General features: G+C 44.4%; 1 protein-coding gene across 1 annotated transcript in view; it reads left to right on the top strand.

Moving 5' to 3' along the window:
• Positions 1-19,296, top strand: part of myo15aa (myosin XVAa) — a 43,864-nt gene that overhangs the window by 3,123 nt on the left and 21,445 nt on the right. The window contains exons 3-12 of the mRNA XM_026354822.1: positions 10,604-10,686; positions 10,912-10,975; positions 11,097-11,206; positions 11,444-11,518; positions 12,954-13,044; positions 13,654-13,757; positions 13,884-13,947; positions 14,038-14,151; positions 14,260-14,421; positions 14,879-14,992. Coding sequence (XP_026210607.1) covers positions 10,604-10,686; positions 10,912-10,975; positions 11,097-11,206; positions 11,444-11,518; positions 12,954-13,044; positions 13,654-13,757; positions 13,884-13,947; positions 14,038-14,151; positions 14,260-14,421; positions 14,879-14,992 — 981 coding nt within the window. The remainder of the gene's footprint in view (positions 1-10,603; positions 10,687-10,911; positions 10,976-11,096; positions 11,207-11,443; positions 11,519-12,953; positions 13,045-13,653; positions 13,758-13,883; positions 13,948-14,037; positions 14,152-14,259; positions 14,422-14,878; positions 14,993-19,296) is intronic.

Here is a 19,296-nt window from a genome sequence, read left to right on the forward strand (position 1 = left end):
TGTGTAATTACTGAGGCCTTATTGTATGTCTGTGTAGTTTTTAGGAGCTGACCTGAATTGTGCGTGTGTGTGTTTGGGCAGAGGGCTATAAAACACAGCACAAGGTTCACATGTTGACGAGGGGCCAGTGCAGCCACACAGGACCCAGTGAGTTTGATTTCCTACTCCAGACCGTGAATGGTATCGTCAGACATTTTAATGGATATTTGTGGATAATAATATTATATCAGAAAACATAAATCACTGTCGCTGAAAAGAAAAGACAAGGTAAGCGACTCTGATGCCAAATACCTGCATAGTCACGATTTGTAAAATAAAATATAAAATGGATATTTTTGCTGTTCAAAATATTTCAGTGGTCTCTGTAAAAAGTAAAAAGAAAGAATGAACAGTTGCTGTTGTTTAGGATGTTAAAATGTTTTTACAGTCTAATTTATTTTTACTGAGAGGTATTCAAATAACAAGTTGCAGAAAAGGCATGGTAGAAACCAGTAATCACTGCATTCATTATCAATGGTAAATACAGATTATCTTTAAAATAACACAAAAAATATGTATGCACAATAATAACAATGACCTAAATTGAAATTTATAATGCATTAATTTAGATTAACCTGCATTAAATCCTACCCAGTTTATGGAAAACTTGACATTCGGAACTTAGCGCTTCATGAACAAAGTTCAGATAAATCCAACATTTAGCTTGAATTGAAGTACTGCTACACTACAGTGGAGAACACGAGGAATAATGCATCTTGGCGCTCGTTTTGTCAGCTTACTTCAGGTAATTATTTCATAGAAATTGGTGTCTTGGTATTTTCTACATATACAGTAAGCTGTTGACTTGCATTTGTTACAGATTTAATTTTAGCATCACAGCACCAGCTAAAATCATACATTTTTACAGGCTTGTCCAAAATGTGTTAAAGATGTACTCATATTTCTCTTTGAAAGCACTAGTATGTAAATTTGTTTGTACCATATAACATAATGTTGAGTGAGCATCTTATTTTCAGGTCTAATTATAGCAACATCTCCAGCGACATGTTGGCGTTTGATCCTCTGTGGCAGGTTTTCAGTGTCACTTGCATCTCGTCATTGTTAAGACAAGGGATAATCTGGCAGGGAAGGTTAAGACCTGAATGGGGCTTAAAGGCTTACAGGAAACCTGAACCGAGCTTCGTCATCCCCCTGTCTCACCTTCTCTATCTGCAAAAGCACTCTCCTTCTTTCCGATTGTCTTTTCATCTGTCTGTCATTTTCCTCCTTTTCTTTTATCTACAAACCTTTTACAATCAGATTCTATTCTTTATTATAACAGCCACATATTTGCTTGGTTGCCAGCGTCCTAACCTCATGGACTGCCTAGAGTCTGGAAGCCATATTCATGGCCAGATGCTGTGTTGCTTCCCTGTTGACTCTCCCACCTTTGCTGCACCTGTCTTCAGCGCCTGCCTTTTTTTTGCCTTCAACAGGTGAAATTAATTCAGGTCAGGTGATTGACTTGGCCATTGTAGATCACACCCACATCTTTATAATGAATACTTTATTGATCCCCTTGGGGAAATGCAGCCATTCTAACAATTAATGATTTATTTAAAAAAAAGTATGATTATATAACCACTATGCAATGATTACAATATTTTTGACTTCCCCCTTAAATAAAAGTGTTTGCTCTACACTAAACAGACATTAATTGTTGATTGTGTCATTTCAAATGAATCGTAGCGGTAGACCACATTGAGATAAAACTGAATATTGCATTTGCAGCATGTGAGTGCGCTTGTGGCATGCTGACAGTCATTAAATGAGCTTGTTGGCCGTGCTCTGCTCAGGTGATCTCCTTTATTAGTCTCGTGTTGCTGAGTGCGTCTTCTGAAAGCGCGTTGTCAGTGATTGGCGCACAGATGAAGAGACTCTCTCCTTCATCTCTCTCTCACTGACTTGATCTCTGCCTTTGCTCTATAGCACTATTCATGGCATCCCTCCGACTCTCTCTACCTTCACTTTTTCCCCATAAACATTTTTCTTGTCCTTCCCCTTGCTTAGACCTCTTTGCTTCTGGTTCTCTTCTGCAGAACCATCATTCCTGGAATCTGCAGTTCATTCATCAGCAGTTCATCCATGCACCGCTCTCTTTACCCCTCCTTTTCTCTCCTTACCTTTGCCCAGCTCCCTCTCCCCTTTCTCCACCTGCTCCATCTCTGTCATCTGTGCTCTATTCATTACCAGTTCACTCAGTCAACAGACCACATCAGCCAGACAGCAGATACATATCACATATATCAAATGGATCTCTTTGTGCGTCTCGTTAACCGTTTGGTGACCAACAACCGTCACTGTGTGTATCTGATAAGCAGGAAGGAACTTTTGAACTTTCCTCTGCTCCCACTCTCTGTCTTTATCCCATTATCTCAGTCTGCAAACTGATGATACCAGATGTTGTTGTTATTGCTGTGCAGCCTGCAGATAGTTTAGAGTTTTGTCATGGTCACTGCCTCTGGGGATACATGATACAGATTTCTTCTCAGATCCTATCTTGGGTCATGCCTGTTAGTCCTTCCAAGTTCAATTAGTAGAAAGAAAACTTGGAGGTGGACCTGTTAGCTGTAATCGCTCTACAGGATTGATCTAGTTGACACAGATGTAGAAAAGTACATTTGAATGACTTGAAGTTCAATATTTGATTGTCTTGCAGTTAACAGAAAGTAATTATATCCTATTCTCCATCTACTGTGTTGTGTTGCTTGCTCTTAACCTCTGACACTAGCCTGTATGTATAATATCTTGTTTGGGAAGCAGGTCAGCATTGACCCTTTGGGATATATTTAGAGCCTTCAATGATGAATGTTTTATCCATGCTGCGTAGGCAGAACACAGGGCAGTCATTAAACATTAATGTGCCACTGAAATGACCTCCTGGAATATCAACCCGTCATCAATGAATTAATATTAGACAATCATCAATACATCATTCACATATCTAATCACACCTCAATCTGGTAACTACATATTACAACTGATGTTTTAATGTGCAGAGATGTGCGTGTATTTTTTAGTGTGAAAAGAAAAATAGATAACAACATTAATATTAATTCATTATAATGCATCTCAGATAACAGCTATTAGTAATAATACTTTGAAAAATTGTATGAATGATGGCCACTAGGATCATTACAAAGACTGAACTTTTACAGCCCCTTAAACCTGTCAACATTAAGAAAATACCATGAAAACATTTGTTCTTTCTTTGCTTTTTTGAAGTCTAAATTAGGTTCTAATATATTTAATATATAACCTTTGTTAGCTGGAGTGCAACAGGTTCAATGAGCAATTATTCATTTTAAATATATTCTTTGTCTACTGTAAGACTACAGTGACCTCAACTGTAAACACTCTTTTTGAATTAATGTTCATGTGTACACACTGTAGGCATGTACATATGTTGCATTTACTGTTGCATCACTCAGCTGTGGTTCATGCCAGTGCTAGTGGTGTGTATGTGTGTGTGTTTTGGCTCTGTGTGGCTTTGCCTCTCAGACACAGTTTAGCAACAGCTCAGCTAGCCTGCATTATTCATACAGGAGCCAGCAGATAGGGTTACCCCAAGGCAGTAGAGTCGTTACATTAAGGTGCCCTTTGCAACTATAACTGGGGATGCACTCACTCTGATGCACATGCACAAACAGACATACAATACATATAGTCATATGTGTGTGCACATGCGCTGGGGATGTCACGAGGCCTCAAGCTGAAGCAAACCGAAGAATAGATGAAGTAACCAGAGAGAGATGCAGAAGGTTGGAGAAGGTCACAAAGGCAAGCTGACGTGGATGTGGGAGGATACAATCACAAATGCAACACACATACACACTCACACTCAGACAAAGAGGAGGACACCCCTGAAGGCTGAGACTCACACTTATGCATGCACATCGGCTCTCCTTGTTGGGGGGACATCCTGCCAAAGTTGGTGCAGCAGCCAAGATGAGGATTCACTGCCGGACTCACAGGATGCACTAACAATGGGAGACACACAAAGGACTACACAGACTCTGTCACTGGGATAGCAGGGTTTTTTATTCATTGTGTGACCCTGGGAAGTTACTTAAAAACCTAAAAAGAGGAACAAGACCAGGAGTTTACAGGAAGTTTGTCTATCGGATATGTCTGTAGGATTTCAGTGAAACTCAGCCAGGGGTAAGAAGACAGTGAAACTGAGAGACACTGTAACTAGTAAGAGAAATTCATCATATGTGACATTTTAAACTTAATAAGCCCCTGCTATTTTAAATTTAACACTTCCGCACAGTTTTCCACCTCATTTTACACACAGACAGACAACGGCACTTTTGCTGAGGATTGAAGACGTACTGTAATGCGAGTGAGCACTGATGGCTGAGATTCCGACTCCATTACTAGATCGTGTTTTGAAAGACTTTGGTTTGCGTTTGTCTCAGTGTGCATTATAGAACAACTGACTTGGGACAGAGTGTGCCACACTGTGTGTTTCTGGAGTGTCACAGGAATGGATCAGATCGAGGATAAAGGAGAGAAAACATGAAAACAATTGGAAGTGAATGGAGGACAGGACTGAAAATTTTATTTAAACATTGACCTTGATACTGACTTTTTAAAAAACATTTTGGAAAATTCAAATTCTCTTCAGAATGATTTGAATTAGAAAACATCATGGCACCTAAAAAAGGTGATTCAAAATCAGCTGCCAAAAAAGGCAAGTCTGAGGAACCAAAGAAAGGAGGAAAGGATGATAAGAAGGGAGGTAAAGATGACAAGAAAGGGGGAAAGAAAGCAGAGGAACCACCAGCTAAGGGGAAGGGGAAGGATGATGGGAAGAAAGGAAAGGGAAAGAAACCTGTCAGTGAGTCAGAAGGGTCAGAGGAAGAAGAAGAAGAGGTGAAGTCTGAGGAAGAGGAGGATGAGGAAAGCGAGGAAGAAGTAGTCACAAAGAAGCCACCACAGCAGGGAAAAGGGAAAGGAAAGGCAGCTCTAAAAGGTGCATCCAAGGCCATGGCTGTGAAGGGTTTTAAGCCTCCTGCTAAACAGTCAGCTGCATCTGACGATGATGATGAGGAGGTAGAGAAGGAGAAGCCACAGAAGAAAGGGATGGGTGCAGTTAACCTGAAAAAGATGAGTGATGTCCACATCAAAGGTGCGTCCAAGGCCATGATGAGCTTTGCTGCAGAAGGGCAAAAGAAAACCATAGCTCCAGCAAAAGCAGAGAGGACACCAGATGTCAAATCACATCTCAAAGGAGCTTCTAAAGCCCTCACAGGCATCACAGGGAAGGCCTCTCCTTTCAGCTTCCCCTCTAAACAACAGCAGCCAGAGAAAGCAAAACCAAAGCGAAACCTTAAAACCACCTCCCGCCTCTTCCTACGACTTTCCAAGAAGAAGAAACCTGCTGCTGGTGGTAAACCACTTCTAGGTGGCAGTAAGCTTTTTGCTGGATTTGGGGCTAAATCGTCTGCTGCCGATAAAAAGCCAGGTCTGTCTGGCTTCAGCTTATTTAATAAAAAAAATGACACTGAAAAAGAAACTACACCATCAAAAAAGACAATAAATTTATCTGGTTTGGGAGGCAAGGGCAACATGGCAGCAGAGGCAAAGGGACTGGGAGGGAAATTTAAAGGTATGTTTGGGAAAAAGAAGGCGGGACCTGTCTTTAAGAATAAAGCATGGATGTTAGGAAGGATGGCTGCAGCAACAAACTGGCTGACGGGGAGATTCCTGACTAGTAAGGGTCAAGGTCGTCTCGGGGCACGAGCAAGAGGACGAGGGCGAAAGCGTCTGTCATTTGCTAACAGGGACACTAGAGGAAGGCAGACATTTTACTACGATGATGCCTATGAATATGATGATGACGAATATGGATATGAGGTAGACTACCATGACAGACAGAGATCTAGAGGCTTCCTGACACAATCCTATGATCCGTATGACCCTTACGGAGAGGAAATGGATTACTATGATGATGATGAAGAGTGGGAAGATGAATATGGTTACTACGATGATGAGGGAAACTTTTATTATGATGATGATGAGTTGTACTATGATGATGACATGGATTACTACAGTTACCCTTATGGCTATTATGATGATGAGTATGAGGATTACTACGGCGATGAAGGGATGGAGTATTTCTATGGAGAAGATGGTTTGCTATATGCAATAGAGCCAGAGAGATATGGTTACTATGATGATGCAGTGGATGGTTTCTATGACCAATATGAGCTAGGAGATTACTTTGACCCTTATATGGGTTATAACGGTGCAATGTCAGATCCATATGGGATGACAAATGGTGGTTACAATGTTGTTCCTGGCCTATATAATGACCCAATGCTGGGTTATGCAGACCCTGTTGCTACTTATAACCCCTATCAGCAGCCCTTCTACGCAGATACTGGGCTAACTCCCGCTAATATTGGAGAGCTATATGGACAGGAGCAACTATCTTACCCTCTAGTTGAGCCATTTTCAGCAGAGCAGTTCAGGGTCCCCAGGCCCCAGGTTAGGCTTTTTGGAAAAGACAGAATAGAGGTTGAAACATTGCCACCCCCTCCTCTTTATTCTCGTCCCTCATCTCCAGTTTTTTTCCCTCCCTCCCCAGCTCTTGCCCTTAACAACCTGGAAATGATGTCAGATATAGAATATGAGCAACCCCTCCCCACATACCTTACTCCACAACCCCAATATCAAACTGTCATGAATCAGCAACAAAGCTCCTTTCTTCCTGGTCAAACTCCCTTGTCAAGAGCTATGACCATTCAACAGGAAAACATCCCTCTCCCTCAAGCTATACACCCTTCTCTCCCCGTATCTCCCATTTATTTGTCCCCATCTCTTCTACCATCACAACTGACCTCCCAAGTGTACCAACCATCTTTACCTCAAGACCCCCAAATGTTTCAGATGGGGCAAATCTCACCAATAGTCCCACCAATACAGCCACCAATGCCTCCACTGATGCATTCACCACTTCATTCGCCAGTGGCCTCACCTAGGCCTGTGCGACGAATGAGTCCCCTTCCATCTCCACAACTTTCAATAAGGCCAGGATCTGTAAGGACAATGGCACCTCCATCTCCTCGCCTCTCACCACATCACATGGACATCCAAACAGGTATCCAGCCTGATCCCCAATTCTCCCCTCACTTACATAGGAGAGGGCTTGCTCACCGGGCTTCAATGGTGGGTCAAAGACCAAGTTCCCCAGGTGGCAGGTGGAGACCACCCAGCCCACCTGCTTCTCCGCTTCAGAACAGAAGAGGGATGTCAGTTAGAGCTCAGCCATCCGTGAACAGAGGGAGGAGGGGAATTGGCTTGCGTAGAGCTCCATCAACTGTTCAACGCCAGTCTCCACTTTCAAGTCCCCTAGCTTCACCACGGGGATCTCTGAGGAGAAGACAAAGCCCACCACCTTCCCCAAGACTCTCTTTCAGAAAGCAACCCCCTCCAAATGCAGTGCCTCTGCCCTCTACCAGACCAAATGTGTTGAAAGGTAGAAAACAAACATCCATGATAAGGCGTTCCTCCGTCTCCTCCCTTACCATCCCCACAAAGACGGAGTCCCTCTTTACTTGAGAGATCTAAGTCCCCACTACATAGCTTTCGCCCCGCCTCACCTCATCGTCCTCCTTCTCCTTCCCCATCACGTATTACTAGTCGTCCCCTCCCCACCCGCACCTCTACTCGCAGGATGAGAGGAAGTGCAATGGGTCGTAATCATGTACCCATGAGGGCTGTGAAACCCTCCCCAGCTAACCCTTACTCACACAGACGCAGCAGACATGGACCCCCTGTCACTCAGCATGTAGCCCCGTTCAGGTCCTCTATCCATAGTGGCCCAGCCTCTCCCACAGGACAGATGGGCAGTGTAGCTGGCACACCTATGTTAGCTAGAACAGGCTCCCGGCCTACAGGATTAAGAGAGTCAAAGCGAATTGGTACTCCCCAAGGAGGCTTCCACAGACCAGTAGGTAGAGGACAGCCTCTAGTCCGTATGCCCAGAAACCAACCCTCTCTTCAGTCAAGGCAGTCATTCAGAGCACCCCATGCAGTGCCCCCTTTTTCACCTCAGCCTTCTTTGAAACAGAGTGGTCCTCTTTCTCCCCAACCATCAGTGCGAAGGCTGCAAAGTAGGCCTCAATCTCCACAACCCCTACAGCGTCCATCTCCTCTGCCCTCTCGGGCAGCCTCTCCCATGCACCATCTATCTCATCCACCCTCCCCATTACCCAACAGGGCTATGAGTCCCCTGACTGTAGGGCCAACAACTTTTCGACCTCCAGGACCATTCCCAAGTCTTCCTCCTGGTGCTCTTCCACCATCTCAGACTATCACCCAGCATGATTACACAATGATGGAGCCAGGCCCATACCCAATGCTTACCAATGCTTTACCCAACTCTCATGTAGGTCCTCCCTTTCAACCCCCTTCTCTTCCTTCCTCTATGTCTTACCCCAACATTGCTTACTCTTCTCCTTTACAGAGGCCAACTTCACCTCAAACACTGCGCGACATGCGTACCCCAAACCTCCCTCAGTCTGCACCATTATCACCTCATTTAGGACGAACACTCCAGAACCCTTATCTGCAGAATATCAGCAACACCTCGCCCTTACAGAGAGGCACTTCCCCCGTACCTGCAGGGCAGGGTGAGATGTTATCTGATATGCACATGAGCCAGGAGGCCATGGCTCCATATTCCACTCCTGGTCTTTCCAGTGCTTTGATGAACAGCTCACGTTTGCACAGCGCCTCCTATGCATCTCCTCTCCAACGCAATGCTAACCTTTTTACAACTGTCCTCTCACCTCTTCAGCCTGAAGGCCATCCTATGCCCACTGTCCACTCCTCTATAAGAGGTACCTCCCCACTTTTTTCAGGGGCACTCCAGACTTCTCAAATCCAGGGTTCCATGTTTAGGTTTCCAAGTGGGCAGGTGGAGCCTCCAGTTACCACTAATGGTGGAGGTGGCGCTAGTGGTCAGAGGGCCTTGATGCTCTCCAGTGCTCTCCAAAACCCAAGCCTACGTCAGGCCACCTATCGACTGCCTGATGGCTCACTGGTTACGAGAACTGAACCTGCTGAACCTTTCTCAGGTCCATCATCCCTCTCCTCACCTGTGCTGTCTTCTGCTTTGCTCAATCCTAATTTACGACAGGCCACGTATCGTTTGCCTGATGGCACTCTTGTTACCAGGACAGAGCCCACACCTGCACCCTCCCCTTCCTCACCCATGCTTTCCTCTGCACTTTTAAACCCCAATGTACGTAAAGCAACATACAAGTTACCAGATGGAACTTTAGTTACAAGAAATGAGCCAGTAGCTGAGCCTATCACAGCTTCCTCTCCTATTCTTTCCTCTGCTCTTCTCAATGCCAATGTCCGTAAGGCCTCTTATCGGTTGCCAGATGGTTCAATTCTAGCACGTACAGGAGATGAAACACAGAATGTTGAAAGTACATTATCATCACCGGGTCTTTCTAGCGCTCTGATGAATGCTAACCTGCGTAAGGCAAAATTCCAACTCCCTGAAGGATCATCACTGTTTTCAAGGAATCAACAGCAACCTTCCTCTTCTACCTCCTCGGCTCCTCTCCTTTCTGGTGCATTGCTAAACACCAGCCTGCGTGGTGCTTCCTACAAACTTACAAACACATCAGTTTTGAGGCAGCCTGGATCTGCTAGTACCTCTGATCCACGATTCCTTGACCTCTCTAATGCTCTCCGCAACCAGAACCTCCGATCTGCCACCTACCGTTTACCAGATGGAACTCTTATGACGAGGCCTCAGCCTGCTAATGCATCTAAAGCCCTTGACCTATCTAATGCTTTATCAAAGAACCCAAACCTTCGTGGGGCAAAGTACCGTCTCCCTGATGGTAATATTATGACACGACTTGGTGCCCCTAGAACTCCAGAACCTCGCACACTGAACCTCTCTGGTGCACTGCAGAATCCTCACCTCCGGGGGGCTTCTTTTCGCCTACCATCCTCATATGCAGTGGTGTCACCCCAGGTCCAAGGACCTGGCCCTGAACAGCACTGGGCACAGGGCCCTGGAGTTGAAGGGTTGGGGCTGCAAGAAGATGTGGATGTGTGGGGTGCAGAGAGAGTTCTACCACATGGAACAGTGCAGAACCTGAATAAGTGGTCCATGTATAAAGATGGGGAAGTGCTGGACCCCAACAGTCTTACTATGGAAGGGGTTCATGTGGGACATGAACAAGGAGAGTGGAATCTTAGCAGGGAGGGGGAACCACAGGGTCACTGGTTTGACAAGGTAAATGTACTTCTGTTATATGACATTGCACTCCTTAAGTATCCACAGTAACTAAAGTTATACAGTTGCAAAGATGTGTTCATGGTCTTTAAAAAGTACAGGCTGTTTTAGGAATTTCTTTAATGAGCTGCAGGCAAACAAGTGCTCTTGTTGTAAACAATAGATTTTAAATCATTAAAAAAGAGAGAATGATCATTTCATTGTAAGTGAATGTGTGCATAAATATATACATGAATCTATTGAGGTAATTGTGTACCCATATCTGACACAGTATTTATGTGTGTGATTTAGATGTACTCAATCAGAAGCCTGCCTAACATGGGTCACCGGGACCAAAGAGAGGAAGATGGAGTGGAAGATATGACACAACTAGAGTGAGTAAAATATCACACACATCTGGGTTTGCTCTCAAGATGTAAAATGACAAGTGAAACACAAAATATTCCAAGGCTAATGGCGTTTATCATTTTTTTAAACTATATTTGATGACTGAGAAACTGAAATGTGCTTTCTAGTGTATGTAGTGTGTGTTCTAGGTATGACTACAGAATTAAAAAAAGCCAGATTTGAATTCAATTTGTGTTACTGCTTTTGTCCAGTGAAATGCATGAAGAGGCTGTTCTGCTGAACATAAGGAGACGGTTTGAGAGGGAGCTCATCTATGTATGTCCCCGAACAGTCCTCCAATCAAACACATACATTCACCTATCTTAAATCAAAAGAGTTTGTTTGTTTTTTTCTGTCATATCTTTATCTCTTTCTTTTCTTATCTTGTTTTTTCAAGACTTGCATAGGTAGTATTCTGGTATCTGTGAACCCCTATAAGATGTACAACATCTATGGGACAGACATGGTGCTGCTATACAAGGGTCATGCTCTGGGAGAAAACCCTCCGTAAGTCATGTTCACTATCAAATTGTGGAGACAATAATAAATAAAAATAATGCTAGAATTGGTACATGTTATGAGTAAAGAAACAAAGAAAGAAATATTAAAAAAGATAGGAAAGTAAAATTGATGTTTAGAAAAAAAACAAAGAAGGTAGTAAGAATATGACTACTACAGTATATAAGTCCATTGCTGCCATCTATTTAGATGTCTGATAGCTTAATGTAACCTTTTCTCTTTCAGACATTTGTTTGCCATTGCAAACGCAGCTTATTCCAAAATGATGGATGCCAAACACAACCAGGTGATAATAATCAGGTAAGAAGCTGAATCTATAACACTAAAGTCCTCTCTTATCTGTCATTTTAATGATTTCCATGCACCTGTAGATCAGAGAGATATATATTATATTTCCAAAAAAGTAAAGCTATGCCCACAAAGTCCGTAAGAAATATGTGTATAAAACTGGTTCAGAAAGAAGAAATTTAAAGGAGAGAGAAAGGATGGATGACAGGAGGATCTTGTGTTGTTCACTTGTATTATATTAATTTTGTAGTATCATTAGTCTGTGGTTTTGTAAAGGTTTAACAATGTCTGTGAAGTTTCTTGGACAGTGAGTTTCCATTGGATTAGTGTTTGTAAATTCATGAGTGTCTGTCTGTGGTTTACTGGCCAGTAAACTGAAGACAGAGCCAAAGCCATCCCTCACTCCTCTAACGCTCCGTCTGTCAGTCTGTCAGTCTGTCAGTCACAGATGCCTCTCTCCTGGTCAAAACCGATCTCCTCCACACACACACACACACACACACACACACACACACACACACACACACACACACACACACACACACACACACACACACACACACACACACACACACTAATAAACTTACATTTAGAGATGGTAGGTAAATCAGCTGCTGCTGCCCACAGATCAGAAAATATACACACATAACTTGTACATTTACCTAGGTGTGTGTACATACATGGCCAGAAGCAGTCACGTGAAATACACAAATGTGCACACTTAGACACACCTGGAACACTTTACCTGTTTTCGGAAGGAGACACCTGTAAGGAAAGCCCAGCCAGGTCTAGGTAAGGAGCAGATTATCTTTCAGAGGAGTGTTTGTGTCCGAGTGCACGTGTTTGGACTGTGTGTGTGTGAGTGTGTGCGTGTTAAGGGGTAACTGAGGTCTGGTGTACAGTGACCAGTAATAGCCCAGTTTTTAGCTAACTGGCGCTTATGCTGAAACCTTGAAACCTTATGCTGGAATGTGGTCAAGACGTCCCCACACACACACACACAAACACACACACACACACACACACACACAAACACACACACACACACACACAAACACACAAACACACACACACACACACACACACACACACACACACACACACACACACACACGCCTCTGCCCCCTTTTGGCCTAACTTACATAATGGTGGCATTTAGCGTTAAGCTGTTGGCCGCACAGGATGTGTCTGTAAGAGCGTTTCAGGTGGTTTAACGCAAAAGTGTAGTCCTGGAAGTTTAGCCGGGTCTCATGTTGCTTACACGGTTAGCTCACACACTCCACGAGCAGCATCAGGGAGGTGAGGGTAAGGGTCAAACAACAGATATTTTACATTTTCTCACTACTTATTTGCATATTCGTCGTGCAAATAAAACCTCTTTAGTTGAGCAATGTTGTGTTAAGTGGTTGTTGTCTCTGTTTAGTGAATATGTTTTATTTTGTTTCAGTGGGGAGAGTGGTTCTGGGAAAACTGAGGCCACCAAACTAGTCCTTCGCTACCTAGCAGCAATACATCACAAGTCCAATATTGCACAGCAGGTATGAATCCACTTCTTTACATTCATAAACTGCTTCCAACAGATGTGGACATACATATATTCCTCCATTGAAGGCTAACTAATACATCTTTTCCTCTTTTTTCTGTCTGTACCTGTGCTGGTTCTTTCTGAGTGCAGATTGAGGTAGTGGGGTTCTCTGCATGACTTGTGCTTAAGAATTTGCTCATGTTCACATATGACCATAAAAAGAACAGGTTGCAGTGTTTTGCTGTGGTGTATGATCCTATTCCTTCAGAGATGGTGTGCTTGTCTGGTGATTTTTATTTACATTTGTCTTAGAAAACCTGTCTTGGCCATGTTATGCTTAATTTAAGTTTTATCTTTCTTATTCATCTGCTTCATTACTACAAGATTATGTGTTTATATAATAAAAAAGGCCTCTTCATGCAACAGTTCCTCTAGCCTTGAGACTAAAAAGGTTCATGTTCACGTTGAGCTTTGCTCCTAACCTTTACATTATTTAACATGGAAACGACTTGTGGTTTGTATTGTGCTGTATTACTTTAGCTTAGCATAGTTTTTGTCATACTCCATGTTTTCAGTGTGTTTATTGCCTCCTCCTGAAATAGTACATTTAAATTCTTGGTAGATACTTGAGGCAGCTCCTCTGCTGGAGTCTTTTGGGAATGCCAAAACTGTGCGGAACGATAATTCCAGTCGCTTTGGGAAATACATAGAGGTCTTTCTGGAGGAGTGAGTATGAATAAATAAAAGTTCTAGTGTCTGTTTCCATCACATTCCATCTGCTCTGTAATATAATTCTATTTGTGTTTGTTCCCTTCCCCTCTTCACTTTCTTCTCTCTGCTGTTTCTCTCCAGCGGTGTGATCAGCGGTGCCATAACCTCTCAGTATCTTCTGGAAAAGTCCCGCATTGTCTTCCAGGTGACACATTTAAACAACAACAATAATTAAACAAGACGGACAAGACGTTTTATAGATTTCTGTTTAGTGAAATGTATGTTTCCACTCCAGGCCAAAGATGAGAGAAACTATCACATCTTCTATGAGATGCTGGCAGGACTTCCCTCACAGCAGAAGCAAGCTTTCTATTTACAAGATGCTGAGACCTACTATTATCTCAACCAGGTAGAAGACTAAGGACTTTTCAGGAATGTAACTGTGCGGCAGGGTCGCTCAGATCAAGAGGAATCCTGTATCCGGTCTCACTGATGAGCTGTTTCTCTCTCTGCACAGGGAGGAGATTGTGGAATAAAAGGAAAGAGTGATAGAGAAGACTTTCGGCGTCTCCTTGCTGCCATGGAGATCCTTCACTTCACACCTGACGACCAGTCGGCCATCTTCAGAGTTCTTTCCTCAATACTACACCTGGGCAATGTCTACTTTCAGAAATATGAGGTACTTTTACTTTTATCTATTTAGACACACAGCTATGTTTGTTATTATTATTGACTTTCTGAAGAGCAGTTCATACAATAATTTAATTAAAGGTTTGGTCTCACTCATGTGTAGCTCCCAAGATTAGCTTTTTTATTGCCACTAAGTAGAGGATTCATTTGGAAGAAGTTAAAATTACTGTTGATGATTTTTCTGCAGGAACTTTTATAAGACACATGTGGACTCGACTTACATATTTAGAGAGGTTATTGTCGAGTCATGTTAATGTTTCATATAATGTGTTTTTAGGAGTAAATTTGAGTTATTAATGATTTCTTGGCCTTCTGTTAAGTTAAAAATAATGAATTAAAAATCTAAAATAAACTTAGGCAAATGAAAATATAATAAATAAAATAATTTGTGTACTTCATTTGAAAATGACTTTAAACAGCTGTATTGTTTCACTGCTACACTACAGTCTGATGGCCAAGAGGTGGCGTCAGTGGTGAGCGCTCAGGAGATCCGAGTGGTGGCAGAGCTGCTGCAGATCTCACCAGAGGGTCTACAGAAAGCCATCACCTACAAAGTCACAGTCAGTATTAAAACATTTCTGATTCTTTACAGTCTTGTTAGTATTAATGTACAATATCTGTTTAGAAAATGAGAGGTGAAGAGTTGCATCACCCTAAGTGGTGCAAAAGAAACACAGCCACAGACTGGAAGAAAACGGAAGAAGTAGTGCTATCACTGATGTGTGTGTGTCATCTCCTCCTGACTTTTTCCGTTATGATTGATTTCATAACACTGCTAAGCTTTTCTCTACTCTTAGTGAGCTAAACCTTCCATACAGTTTATAAGAAGTGGACTTTTACATCACTTACTTTCAATAAAGTAAAGATAATGAGCTTTTCAGTGTAAATTCATCTACCTTTCACTCTGCTCCTCCTCAAATCTCAAATCAAATTTGATCTCATGTGGTGCAGAACTTTAAGATCCCAGACTCAAGTTTCCATGTGGTAACAGAATAATGTTACAGAAACTGTGGCCAATAATAAGATTTACCTCTATCTTACAGTCTACAATCAGATTTACATCATGTAAACAAATAATACATTTTTGCACACATACATTCATAGGCATCTGTTGACTCCCAGCCATCAGTATTCTTATTGAAAAAGGGAATCTTTCTTCATATGATGATTTTTCCTGATCCATTTATCTACAAGGCTGCTCCCCTCAACACACATGCAAAAATAAAAAAAGGAACAGGACCTATTTGTTGTTCTTAAATTTGATCTAAAAGTCCTTAAGGGTGCTCCTAGCCAAAAGCAGATGTTTGTTGAGCTCATTTAAAAACACATTTTATGTATATCTGCTTTCACTGATCTTAGTTACCTAACGTATATTAAATCAGTAAGAAAAGATGTCATTCTCTATTTTGTTGCTGCTTTGCCGTCATTGAGCTACATCGCCTCTTCAGTCAGCCTTTATCCTCTGTAATCACCAATACAGTAGCCATGACACAGATTCGTCCTTGTTTGTTATTTGCCATAGCGTCACTGAACAAAAAAGACACTGAATCCATTCCAGGTTGAGAGATGAATCCTGTAAAACAAAAAACAAATCCCTCAAAAACATGACTTCATTCACCAAAGCTAGATGAAAAAACAGCTGCTTAGTCATAAAGGTTTATTCAAATGTATCCACGGTATTTCTCATGTTTCTTCATCTCCGTCAGCAGCTGAAAGACTGAAAATCCTTTTTCAGTTGTCCAGGATCCCCATTTTTACATATGTCAGTCTCGAACTGTGCAACAACCAGTTTTACTCTCCAGTGAAATAAAATTAGCAGTAGCAGATCCTCTTGTCCTGACGGTCTTGTGATGCTGTAACTAGAGGAGTACATTTAAAGTAGATCTTACACCATGTCTTTCACACGCGCAAGCTCTTATATAGTATGCAAGCAACCTTTTGTATAATTGAATTACCTGATTACAAAGTCGGTATGTTCCTATGTAACAGGAGAGGATTCAGTTGTGCTGAGTGACTTCCTCTGACGGGATGAAGGATGTGGTGTGTGTTTGTGTGTTTCTGATGATCGAGTGCATTTAAGAAAGAAAGGTCTCAAGTCACAAAACAGACTTTATCTGATCGGATCCTGAGTCCCGGACACTTACGTCAATGCATAAGAGAGTAGAAGAAAGAGAAGGATGGGAGGGGGAGAAATAATGAAAGGAAGCAAGTAGTGATGAAGAGCGTAAGCAGTCTGTGGTAAATTACATTGATGCTAAATTAGTTTCTTCTTTTTCTTACTTGAGGGCAATTTAGCGTCTCCGGATGGTGAGAGGAAACCTGAGGAAACTAAACTTAAGCAAGCATGTGGGGGATATTCTAGCTCTGCACAGATAGGCCTGGATTCCAGAATCCTTCTAGTTAACCACTCTGCCACTGTTCGGCCCCTTTTCCGATTAAACATGTTTCCATAATGACTATCATTCATTCATTTCATTCATTCATTCATTCATTTTCTTCCGCTTATCCGGGGCCGGGTCGCGGGGGGAGCAGCTTTAGCAGAGATGCCCAGACTTCCCTCTCCCTAGACACCTCCTCCAGCTCTTCCGGGGGGACACCGAGGCGTTCCCAGGCCAGCCGAGAGACATAGTCCCTCCAGCGTGTCCTGGGTCTTCCCCGGGGCCTCCTCCCGGTGGGACAGGACCGGAAAACCTCCCCTACGAGGCGTCCCGGGGGCATCCGAAACAGATGCCCAAGCCACCTCAACTGGCCCCTCTCGATGCAGAGGAGCAGCGGCTCTACTCCGAGCTCCTCCCGGGTGTCTGAGCTCCTCACCCTATCTCTAAGGGTGCGCCCAGCCACTCTGCGGAGGAAACTCATTTCGGCCGCTTGTATCCGCGACCTTGTCCTTTCGGTCATGACCCAGAGCTCATGACCATAGGTGAGGGTAGGAACGTAGACTGACCGGTAAATCGAGAGCTTTGCCTTTCGGCTCAGCTCCTTTTTCACCACGACGGACCGGTACACCGACCGCATTACTGCTGCCGATGCACCAATCCGTCTGTCAATCTCACGCTCCCTATTTCCCTCACTCGTGAACAAGACCCCAAGATACTTAAACTCCTCCACTTGAGGGAGGATCTCCCCCCCAACCTGGAGGGTGCAAGCCACCTTTTTCCGGTTGAGAACCATGGCCTCGGACTTGGAGGTGCTAATTCTCATCCCAGCCCCTTCACACTCGGCTGCAAACCGCCCCAGTGCCTGCTGGAGGTCCCGGTCTGATGAAGCCAACAGGACAACATCATCTGCAAAAAGCAGAGATGAAATCCTGTGATTCCCAAACCGGATTCCCTCCGACCCCTGGCTGCGCCTAGAAATCCTGTCCATAAAGGTAATGAACAGGATCGGTGACAAAGGGCAGCCCTGTCGGAGTCCAACATGCACCGGGAACAAGTCTGACTTACTACCGGCAATGCGAACCAAGCTCCTACTCCGGTCATACAAGGACCGAATGGCCCTTAACAAAGGGTCCCGAATCCCGTATTCCCGGAGTACCCCCCACAGGATGCCACGAGGGACACGGTCAAACGCCTTCTCCAGGTCTACAAAACACATGTAGACTGGATGGGCGAACTCCCATGAACCCTCGAGCACCCTAGCGAGAGTATGGAGCTGGTCCAGTGTTCCACGGCCAGGACGAAAACCGCATTGTTCCTCCTGGATCCGAGGTTCGACTAGCGGCCTAACTCTCCTCTCCAGCACTCTGGAATAGACTTTCCCAGGGAGGCTGAGGAGTGTGATCCCCCTATAGTTGGAACACACCCTCCGGTCCCCCTTTTTAAAAAGAGCCCCTCCCTGAACTGCCACCTTACTGTGGTGGAGGGGTTTGCGTGCTCGAATGACCCTAGGAGCTATGTTGCCGGGGGCTTAAGCCCCTGGTAGGGTCTCCCAAGGCAAACAGGTCCTAGGCGACGGGCCAGACTAAGAGCAGTTCATAAACCCCTTATGACAAGCGAAAGATCAAGGTCGGATACGTCGCCCGGATTGGCGTCACCGGGGCCCCACCCTGGAGCCAGGCCTGGGGTTGGGGCACGTAGACGAGCGCCTGGTGGCTGGGATCTCTCCCACGGGACCCGGCCGGGCGCAGCCCGAAGGAGCGACGTGGGACCGCCTTCCCGTAGGCCCACCACCCGCAGGAAGGCGCATAAGGGGTCGGTGCAGTGTGGATTGGGTGGCAGCCGTGTGGAGGTGCCTCGACAACCCAATCCCTGGACAAAGAATCTGGCAATTGGGACATGGAATGTCACCTCACTGGGTGGAAAGGAGCCTGAACTTGTGTTGGAGGTTGAGCGGTACCGGCTAGAGATAGTCGGGCTCACTTCCACACACAGTCTGGGCTCTGGAACACAACTCCTTGAGAGAGGTTGGACTCTCTTCTACTCTGGAGTTGCCCATGGTGAGAGGCGGCGGGCAGGGGTGGGCTTGCTTATAGCCCCCCAGCTCAGCTGCCATGTGTTGGAGTTTTCCCCAGTGGACGAGAGAGTTGTTTCCCTGCGCCTTCGGGTAGGGGATAGGTCTCTCACCGTTGTTTGTGCCTACGGGCCAAATAGCGGTGTAGAGTACCCAGCTTTCATAGGGTCTCTGGAAGGGGTACTGGAAGGTGCTCCGACTGGGGACTCTGTCGTCCTACTGGGGGATTTCAACGCCCACGTGGGCAATGACAGTGATACCTGGAGGGGCGTGATTGGGAGGAACGGCCTCCCTGATCTGAACCCGAGTGGTGTTTTGTTATTGGACTTCTGTGCTAGTCACAGCTTGTCCATAACGAACACCATGTTCAAGCATAAGGGTGTCCATCAGTGCACGTGGCACCAGGACACCCTAG

This window comes from Anabas testudineus, chromosome 8 (genome assembly GCF_900324465.2).
Source record: "Anabas testudineus chromosome 8, fAnaTes1.2, whole genome shotgun sequence".
Lineage (NCBI taxonomy): Eukaryota > Metazoa > Chordata > Actinopteri > Anabantiformes > Anabantidae > Anabas > Anabas testudineus.